The sequence below is a fragment of the Podarcis pityusensis genome (assembly GCF_964106645.2).
Source record: "Podarcis pityusensis genome assembly, chromosome: 2".
In the NCBI taxonomy this organism is placed as follows: Eukaryota; Metazoa; Chordata; class Lepidosauria; order Squamata; family Lacertidae; genus Podarcis; species Podarcis pityusensis.
The window spans coordinates 123,972,862-123,983,642 of record NC_138029.1 but is presented as its reverse complement, the minus strand read 5'-3'; the positions used below and the strand labels follow the sequence as shown (position 1 = coordinate 123,983,642).

General features: G+C 46.5%; 1 protein-coding gene across 3 annotated transcripts in view; it reads right to left on the bottom strand.

Moving 5' to 3' along the window:
• Positions 1-5,699: 5,699 nt before the first annotated feature.
• Positions 5,700-10,781, bottom strand: part of LOC308469431 (uncharacterized protein) — a 101,660-nt gene continuing 96,578 nt past the window's right edge. For all 3 annotated transcript variants that reach the window (XM_080991884.1, XM_080991886.1, XM_080991885.1), the window contains one exon: positions 5,700-10,307. In XM_080991884.1, the coding sequence (XP_080848010.1) occupies positions 8,332-10,307 (1,976 nt within the window). In that variant the 3' untranslated portion in view covers positions 5,700-8,331. The remainder of the gene's footprint in view (positions 10,308-10,781) is intronic.

Sequence of the window (10,781 nt, the reverse complement as noted above, 5' to 3'; positions counted from 1 at the left end):
CAGTAATTGGGGACTGCAAGAAGCACCTGGCATCCTAGGTTTAAAACCCAAAGCTACCCATATATCCAGCAGGCATAAACAGCATCCTGTATAGACCTCTTTATTTTGGGAAAGGCGAGTAATTGGGTAGTCAAAGGAATTACAACACGCCCAATATTAATTTCAGACCATGCCCCTCTAAGTATTGAGCTAGAATTAAGACTGAGTAAGGACAAGAGACCTTACCATAATAAAGGACAAAAATGGTAAGGACCTAGCAGAAGACATCAAGAAGAGGTGGCAAGAATACACAGAGGAATTATACCAGAAAGATATGGATGGCTCGTACACCCCAGGTAGTGTGGTTGCTGACCTTGAGCCAGACATCCTGGAGAGTGAAGTCAAATGGGCCTTAGAAAGCACTGCTAATAACAAGGCCAGTGGATGTAATGATATTCCAGCTGAACTGTTTAAAATTTTAAAAGATGATGCTGTTAAGATGCTACACTCAATATGCCAGCAGATTTGGGAAATTGAGCAGTGGCCAGAGGATTGCAGAGGATCAGTCTACATCCCAATCCCAAAGAAGGGCAGTGCCAAAGAATGCTCCAACTACCGCACAATTGCACTCATTTCACACGCTAGCAAGGTTATGCTTAAAATTCTACAAGGCAGGCTTAAGCAGTATGTGGACCGAGAACTCCCAGAAGTGTAAGCTGGATTTTGAAGGAGCAGAGCAACCAGAGACCAAATTGCAAACACGTGCTGGATGAAAGCTAGAGAGTTCCAGAAAGACATCTACTTCTGCTTCATTGACTATGCAAAAGCCTTTGACTGTGTCGACCACAGCAAACTATGGCAAGTTCTTAAAGAAATGGGAGTGCTTCATCACCTCATCTGTCTCCTGAAAGATCTCTATGTGGGACAAGAAGCTACAGCTAGAAATGGATATGGAACAACTGATTGGTTCAAAATTGGGAAAGGAGTACAACAAGGCTGTATATTGTCTCCCTGCTTATTTAACTTATATGTAGAATTCATCATGCAAAAGGCTGGGCTGGATGAATCCCAAGCTGGAATTAAGATTGCCAGAAGAAATATCAACAACCTCAGATATGCACATGACACAACCTTGATGGCAGAAAGTGAGGAGGAATTAAAGAACCGTTTAATGAGGGTGCAAAAGGAGAACACAAAATATGGCCTGAAGCTCAACTTCAAAAAAAGGAAGATCATGGCCACTGGGCCCATCACCTCCTGGCAAATAGAAGGGGAAGAAATGGAGGCAGTGAGAGATTTTACTTTCTTGGGCTCCATGATCACTGCAGATGGTGACAGCAGTCACAAAATTAAAAGACGCCTGCTTCTTGGGAGAAAAACAATGACAAACCAAGAGAGCATCTTAAAAAGCAGAGACATCTCCTTGCCAACAAAGGCCCGTATAGTTAAAGCTATGGTTTCCCCAGTAGTGATGTATGGAAGTGAGAACTGGACCATAAAGAAGGCTGATCGCTGAAGAATTGATGCTTTTGAATTATGGTGCTGGAGGAGACTCTTGAGAGTCCTATGGACTGCAAGAAGGTCAAACCTCTCCATTCTTAAGGAAATCAGTCCTGAGTGCTCACTGGAAGGACAGATCGTGAAGCTGAGGCTCCAATACTTTGGACACCTCATGAGAAGAGAAGATGCCCTGGAAAAGACCCTGATGTTGGGCAAGATGGAGGGCACAAGGAGAAGGGGACGACAGAAGATGAGATGGTTGGACAGTGTTCTCGAAGCTACCAGCATGAGTTTGACCAAACTGCGGGAGGCAGTGGAAGACAGGAGTGCCTGGCGTGCTCTGGTCCATGGGGGTCACGAAGAGTCAGACACGACTAAACAACAACAAAAAGGTTCAAGACAGAGTATATGGAAAATCAGATCAGGTAATTTTTTCAAGATAATAAAGGATCAGTTACTCCAGAAATCCTCAGGGGTGCAGCAAAATGTGTCTTTAGGGGCAACTGTATAATGAAAGAAAACACTCCCAAACTATCCCAATACGCAGAGGCGTTCGGCAGGGGTTTCCTCTTTCGCCGTTCCTATTTATAACGGCTATAGAACTAGCGGAAAGGATAAGGAACTGTGGAAGGATAGAGGTCTATAAGCTTGGGAAAGAGAAGATGAAAATCAATTTGTTTGCAGATGATATTATTGGAATCATAACAAATCCTAAGGAAGGGATAAAAGAATTAAAGATAATATTAGAAGATTTTGAGGAACATTCTGGATTAGGGGTAAATATAACAAAATCAGAATAATGTATTTTAATGTGAATGTAACAAAAAAAAAAGTAATAAACATCATAACAGGAATGGGCCTGGGGTCTAAAAGAATAAAATACCTAGGCATCAAACTCTGCAGAAATATTAACAAGACTGCAGAATTCAACTATAAGAAGGTATGGCATAAAATACTTAAGGATATGAAAAGATGGAGAAACAAAACTCTAAACATTACAGCTAGAGTCAAGGTTACTAAAATGTTCTGGGTCCCTAAGTTGAGCTATCTCTTCCAAGCTGTATGAATTATTTGGTGGGCCATGAGAGTGGCACTCTGACTGAAGCTCTTCCCACATTCCAAACACTAAGAAGTTTTGTCTCTTGTATGAATTCTGTGATGCGAAGCGAGACTGCAGCTGTGACTGAAGCTCTTCCCACATTCGAAGCACTGATATGGTTTCTGTTCCTAGATTTATTGCTTTATTGTTTGGCGCCCAGCCACACTTCTCCTGCGAGCCTCTGCAGCTTCTGTTTACGCAGTATGGCTTTAGAGCGGCCGTAAAGCAATTAGCAGAATTACACAGCGCCTGTGTGTCGAAAGGGCAGTAAATCAGTCCAGATGTTTCTTCTGTCCTAATATCTCTTTATTGGAAACAAAATAGCGTATCAACAATCCACAACAGCCATCCGTGTTAAGCTGCATTTTCTCTGCCTCATCTCTCTCTCCTTGCAGCGGCTGAACTGAGTGCTTTCGATTTCCACTCAGTTCACAACATACCAAGCTGCTTTTGTCACGTCCTGGCTTACTTCCCTTGTAAGCCCGTCCCCGCAAGCACGAGGCATAGAAGGTTAACCCTTCACTGCACCCAACACCCCCTCTTGTCTCGCACCTGAGGGGAGAATTGAACCTTAGCCGTCCCAAACCGAGACCTTCGTAAAACTCCCCATGTCTTTGGAAGGAGTGTGGCTTCGTGAACCCATCAGCTAGGTTCTTGGCAGAAGGGCAGTACTTCAGCGCAACTAATCCCTCCTGAACACTCTGGCACACATTCTGAAAGCGAATGTCTAGGTGTTTAGTCCTAGCCTTGAATTGACCTGTCTCGGCCAAATGAAGGCATGATTGTCTTCAAAAACACGTATTGGCTGACAATCCACTCCGCAGAGTTCCTGCACTAAGCAAGCATAGAATCATAGAGTTGGAATAGACCACAAGGGACATTGAGTCCAACCCCCTGCCAAGCAGGAAACACCATCAGAGCACTCCTGACATATGGTTGTCAAGCCTCTGCTTAAAGACCTCCAAAGAAGGAGACTCCACCACACTCCTTGGCAGCAAATTCCACTGTCAAACAGCTCTTACTGTCAGGAAGTTCTTCCTAATGTTTAGGTGGAATCTTCTTTCTTGTAGTTTGGATCCATTGCTCTGTGTCCGCTTCTCTGGAGCAGCAGAAAACAACCTTTCTCCCTCCTCTATATGACATCCTTTTATATATTTGAACATGGCTATCATATCACCCCTTAACCTCCTCTTCTCCAGGCTAAACATGCCCAGCTCCCTTAGCCATTCCTCATAAGGCATCGTTTCCAGGCCTTTGACCATTTTGGTTGCCAACCATAGAACTCTACTTCTCTGCATACCTCTGAAAGAGCACTGAACTCAGCCTCAGTGGATGAGAGCACTATAAGACTTTGCTGCTTGGACCTCCATCCAACTGCTGAGTTCCCAAACTTCACCACTAGGCCAGACACAGACTTGCGATCCTCAAGATTAGCCCAGTCTGAGTCCACAAAACAAGTCAGTTTGACTTCTCCTTGTGCTGGCAACCTAAGACAAAAGTCTTTGGTTTCCTGCAAATACCTCAGAACTCTCTTGATGCCATTCCAGGCTTGCACACTAGGGTTTGAAGCTTCCCTGCTGAGCAGATTGACAGCAAACTCTATATCAGGTCTGCTCCACTGGGACAAGTACAGCAAACTCCCTAGGGCTGACTGAAACACTTCAGCATTTTCTAACACAGCGCGTTCTACTTGCTGGCTGTCCTTCACAAAACTAGTCTCCATAGGACTTCTACCTCCTGCACAATCACTCATCCTGAACTTCTGAAGCAGTTGCTCAATTTTGCCTCTCTGGCTGAGCAAGAAGCTTCCATCCTGTGCACAGTCAACATTGACACCTAGATAGGTTTTGACAGCACCAAGCTGCTTAAGCTTGAACCGTTTACCTAGCTCTTTGGCAAACTTCTCTGCCTGTTCATCTGTTTCTGAGAAGTATATCAAATCATCAACCCAAAGTTGAAGAAATTCTTGTATCGCACCTGATCCTCTCAAATAAAGGCAACTATCAGCAACACTTCTTCTGAAACCTAGCTCTTCTAAGGCTTCATTCAGGCACATGTTCCAGTTTCTAGCAGATTGACGTAATCCATAGATGGATTTGTACAATCTCCACACAACACCATGCCTCAAGTTCTCAAACCCCGGAGGAAGAATCATGTACAGCTCCTCCTGGAGATCTGAGTTTAGGTAGGCAACATCCACATCAAAGTGGTTTACCTTCCAGCCTCTCTGTGCTGCACAAGCTAAAAGCGTTCTCAGAGTCTCCGCTCGTGACGTTGGCTAATACACCTCCGTGAAGTGTATTCCCTTTCTCTGAGTGAATCCTCAAGCAACTAACCTAGCTTTATACTGTGGTTCTCCAGCGTCAGTGGGTTTCAGGCGGTAAACCCACCTGCCACTCACAGCCTGCTTTCCCAGTGGCAACTCTGTGAGTGAGAACACACCTGGATCTTCCATGGACTTCATCTCTTTGCCCATTGCCCAATGCCACTTACCTGCTTCTTCCTCAGGTAAACTCTGAATATCCTCGAAGGATTCAGGTTCACATCTGGCTGAACCTACCCAGACGCCTGAAGCGTCGTACCGATCAGGAGGCCTCCTTGTCCTCGCTGATCTCCTCAGTGTCTCCTGGTGTCACTGCTGCCTCACTGGGTCCAGCTAAATCATCCTCAAATTCAGTGTCTTCCCCCTCTGACTTGTTGCGCCTCTTGGGCCTTACAGCTAGTCCAGCAGGTGAGGAAGGCTCACTTTGGCTCAAACAACACTTGCCTGAGGAGGTGTTCTAGGTTCCCCCCTCTGAGGGATCCTGTGCTGTCGCTGCCTTGGACTCTGTCCCTGTGGTGGACCCTGTTGCTCTGGACCATGGTCCCCAGCAACAAGTTCCTCTTCCTCAACGTCTGAGTCATAGAACGGCTATGGAATCACGTCTGGATTAGCATGCAGACGTTTCCAACCAGCTTGCTCACAGAACTCAGCACTATTGCTGATAACCAACCTTGACTGGTTTCCACTTGGGTACGCAAACCGCCAGGCCTTTGAGCCAGGCTCATACCCTACAAAGATCATTTGTTTAGATCTTGGCTCACCTTTTTTGCGTAGAGCCTTTGTAATAAGAACCCAGGCCTCAACTAAACACACAAAGGTAGTGTACCTTAGGCTTCTTTCCATGCAGCAAGAAATAAGGTGTATTTCCTACCCTAGAGTTGTACACTCTGTTTTGCGTATGAACTACAAATCTCCAGGCTTCAGACCAATATTTCTGGGGTAGCCCTGGATCCCACAAGATCGAAGATACAGCTTCTTGCACCGTCCTGTTCTTTCTCTCTGCCAGCCCATTCTGTTGCGGAGAGTAAGGAGCGGTCAATCTGTGGCTATTCCCCTTCTCCCTAAGGAAATCCTGTAAGGCAGAACCAGTGAACTCAGAACCTCTGTCACTTTGAAAGCCACGCACTTTGGTGGAGAATGTTACCTCAACTGCGGTGATCCAATCCCTGATCATTTTAGCCGCCTCCCCTTTCATTTGAAGAGCAAAGGTCCAAGCAGACCTCGAGAAATCATCAATCAGAAGCAGAGAGAACCTTGATCCCCCCCAGTGACTCAACTGACATGGGCCCACAAAAATCTGCATGAATTAACTCAAAGGGTTGTGTGGTCTGTCTCTCTGACTTTGGATAGGAGCATGTCACAATCTTCACCTGTTTACAAGCATTGCAATCTAAAAATTTGTCACAAGCCTTAAATTTGCACCCTTGTGTCAGTTCGGGTGCCTTCTTAACAAACCCCCAATTCAGATGTGCGAAGCGTCTGTGCCAAATATGCGAACAACCATGGTGGGGCGCTACATTCACACATTGCCCCTTCGCATCTTCGGTGTCATCCTCTTCTGTAGAAAAAGGCACATTTACAACAAACAAATTGCTTTTAGACTGCACTGTGTACACGTGCTTCCCATTCTTGGAAAACTCACATTGGGTACCTGCAAAAGACATATGAAAACCATCAGCAAGTAAATCATGCACACTTAACAAACAGTTGGCTAAGCCAGGCACCGCAAAAGCTTTGACTTCATAACAGAAGAAAAAGCCTGTCTGTGTTAGCCGTTTTTTACTTCCATCTGCGAGCGTCACAAATTTATCAGTTTTTACTGTCCTGCAATTCCTTAAAAGACCAGCAGATGGCACTAGCGTGTTTGTGGCTCCTGAGTCAATGGCGACACCCAGAGTGTCTTGTTGTTGACATTCCTGGATCGCCATGGCAACAATCTCCTCGCTACCCCCCTCCTTGGGGCCTCTGCAGACATCCTCTCTGGTTGTCATGGCAACAGACTCCCCCCAGCAGGGAGACTTGCCCACGACCTTCACAGCTTCCTTAGATGCAACTCTCTCAGTTGCCTTGGAGACCGGACTGCTCCCGGCGTTCTCACACAAATCCACAGCTCTTATCTTTACTTGCTCCAGGTGGCCGGCCTTGAAGCCTCTAGCTGCATTCAGCTTCGCACGGCTAGGCTTCAGCTCATGGCATAAACAACTCTTGGCAGCTTTTGGAGAAAGAGGCATCTCTGAGCTTTCACTGCTCACTGCCCCCCCCCACTACTCACGGGGCTTCCAGGACGTTTGCCTGCACCCCCTCTGATGGGTACGGGGCTCCCAATTCTTGGCCTCTATCCAGGCTCCTCACACAGACACGTTGCAACATCCAACAGCTCCCAGGCTCAGCAAAAGCACCAGCAGCATTGCCAGCAACAGTCCCTTCGCCCCCCCGTGGGGGCTCAAAGCTCCTCCCAGCTGTGTGGCCGGCGCCATCTTGCCTCTCCATTTCGGGTGCAGCCACGTCTCAGCCCTTGCTTCCCAAACCAGCTCCACAAGCCTTTCGGAGGGATTCCCAAGCAGCCCTTGGCTGTTTTGCACCCAGGACAACTGGCACCAGATGAGCATCCACATTCTCAGCCAAAAATGCAAGCACACGCTTCTCCATTTCACTTTGCACTGAACCTTTTCAGCCTCTGCTTTCCCAGCTGCATACTGTGGGGGCTGGACTACGTTCCATAGCTGCTCTCCCACCAGTAAGAGTTCCATTTCAAAACTCCATTGTAGCCAATTTTGGCTATTCAGTCTCTGACATGGCAGTTTAAACTCAAAGCCATGTCCCTAGGGCTGTGCCATGCCTCCCTTCTCCCTTCTGTGGCGTTTGCAAGAGTACTCATTTCTGCCAACTGGGTGTTCCGGAAAGACCTGGCATCGCAGCGCCCTCGCTCCGTCAGCCTCCTCCGATCTGCCCTCTGCTTTCTTTGGCAGTCGATCAAAGTGACGTTCAGTCTTTTAAAGTCTTCCAAGCCCTTTCTCACACGCTTTGCGTTGGTCCATGACCTGTTCCTAGATTTATTGCTTTATTGTTTGGCGCTCAGCCACGCTTCCCCTGCGAGCCTCTGCAGCTTCTGTTTACGCAGTGTGGCTTTAGAGCAGTCGTAAAGCAATTAGCAGATTTCCACAGCGCCTGTGTGTCGAAAGGGCAGTAAATCAGTCCAGACGTTTCTTCTGTCCTAATATCTCCTTACTGGAAACAAAATAGCATATCTACAATCCACAACAGCCATCCGTGTTAAGCTGCATTTTCTCTGCCTCCTCTCTCTCTCCTTGCAGCGGCTGAACTGAGTGCTTTCGATTTCCACTCAGTTCACAACATACCAAGCTGCTTTTGTCACGTCCTGGCTTACTTCCCTTGTAAGCCCGTCCCCGCAAGCACGAGGCATAGAAGGTTAACCCTTCACTACACCCAACGGTTTCTCCCCTGTATGAATTATTTGATGAGAAATGAGACTCTGCCTGTGACTGAAGCTGTTTCCACATTCCAAGCACCGATAGGGTTTCTCCCCTGTATGAACTCTTTGATGGGAAGTGAGATGCCCACTCTGACGAAAGCTCTTTCCACATTCTAAGCACTGAAAGGGTTTCTGCCCTGAATGAGTTCTTTGATGGGAAGCAAGATGGTGTCTGTGACTGAAGCTCTTTCCGCATTCCAAGCACTGATAGGGTTTCTCCCCGGTATGAATTCTGTGATGAGAAGTGAGCTCACCACTCTGACGAAAGCTCTTTCCACAATCCAAGCACTGATATGGTTTTTCCCCTGTATGAATTCTGTGATGAGAAGTGAGCTCACCCCTCAGACGAAAGCTCTTTCCACAATCCAAGCACTGAAAAGGTTTCTCCCCTGTGTGAATTCTGTGATGAGAAGTGAGATCACCACTCAGACGAAAGCTCTTTCCACAATCGATGCACTGATACGGTTTCTCCCCTGTATGGATTCTTTGATGGGAAATGAGACTTTCCTTCCACCTGAAGCTCTTTCCACATTCCAAGCACTGATAGGATTTCTCCCCTGTATGAATACTTTGATGGGAAGTGAGAGTTTTCTTGCAACTGAAGCTCTTTCCACATTTCAAGCACTGATAGGATTTCTCCCCCGTATGAATTCTGTGATGGGAAGTGAGATTGTCCTTTCGACTGAAGCTCTTTCCACATTTCAAGCACTGATAGGATTTCTCCCCAGTATGAATTCTGTGATGGGAAGTGAGACTGTACTTTTGACTGAAGCTCTTTCCACATTCCAAGCAGTGATAGGGTTTATGCCCTGTATGAATTCTTTGATGGGAAGTGAGATGGATGCGCTGACTGAAGCTCTTTCCGCATTCCAAGCACCGATAGGGTTTATGCCCTGTATGAATTCTTTGATGCAAAGCGAGACTGCGGCTGTGACTGAAGCGCTTCCCACATTCGAAGCACTGATAGGGTTTCTCCCCGGTATGAATTATTTGATGGGAAGTGAGACTCTGCCTGTGACTGAAGCTCTTTCCACATTCCAGGCACTGATAGGGTTTCTTACCGGTATGAATTCTTTGATGGGAAGTGAGACTGTCCTTTCGACTAAAGCTCTTTCCACATTCCAAGCAGTGAAAGGGTTTCTGCCCTGTATGACTTCTTTGATGGGAAGTGAGACTCTGCCTGTGACTGAAGCTCTTTCCACATTCCAAGCAGTGATAGGGTTTCTCCCCGGTATGAATTCTGTGATGGGAAGTGAGACTCTGCCTGTGACTGAAGCTCTTCCCACATTTGAGGCACTGATAGGGTTTCTCCCCAGTATGAAGGTTTTGATGGGAAGTGAGACTCTGCCTGTGACTGAAGCTCTTTCCACATTCCAGGCACTGATAGGGTTTCTCCCCAGTATGAAGGTTTTGATGGGAAGTGAGATGTGACATATGACTGAATCTCTTTCCACATTTGAAGCACTGGTAGGGTTTCTCGCCGGTATGAATTATTTGATGGGAAGTGAGATGTTGTCTGTGAATGAAGTTCTTTCCACATTCCAAGCACTGAAAGGGTTTCTGCCCTGTATGACTTCTTTGATGGTAAGTGAGACTGTACTTTCGACTGAAGCTCTTCCCACATTCAAGGCATTGATAGGGTTTCTCCTCTGTATGAATTCTTTGATGGGAAGTGAGACTGTACTTTCGAGTGAAGCTCTTCCCACATTCAAGGCACTGATAGGGTTTCTCCCCGGTATGAATTCTTTGATGGGAAGTGAGGCTATTCCTTTGAATTAAGCTCTTTGTTTGATGGGAGGTGGACAGGGAGCTCTGACGGATGTTCTCTCCACACTTTGAATATTTATCGGACTTCTCCGCTATGTGGATTCTGTTGTGGTCCCTCTTGTTCTTCCCCACCAATTCATCACCATCTGCAATGAAGAGAGAAGCTAATTAGAGCTTCAGGAAGAAATGGAGCTCCAGATTATTGAACAATGTTAATGCATGCTTGTGATAGAGGAAGAACTGAGCAGAGTTAGATGTGAGGCCTTACTATAGTTTTCACTGCCTTTTTTAGCTGGAATTTCTTGCCTTTTATCTGGGATAGATTTTGTTTGGCTCAGTCATGGAGTCCAATCCATCTTGAAGGTCAGTCATCTCTCTGGTCAACAAAATGCAGACAGAAGCAAAAGCAAAAATGAGACTTCCCTGCGTGGTGCGCTCAGTGGTGGGTCAAGGGAAGTGCTCTGATACAGTCGAGCGCACCCGATCACTGTAAAGGGGGTGAGGGGAGAACGAGGGCGATGTAGACTCCCCTGGAAAAAAGCCAGAAAAGAGGTCTCTAGCCAAAAAAGCACCAAAGCAGCACTAGAAGACTCTCCGTACACTGGCACAAAAAGTGGAAG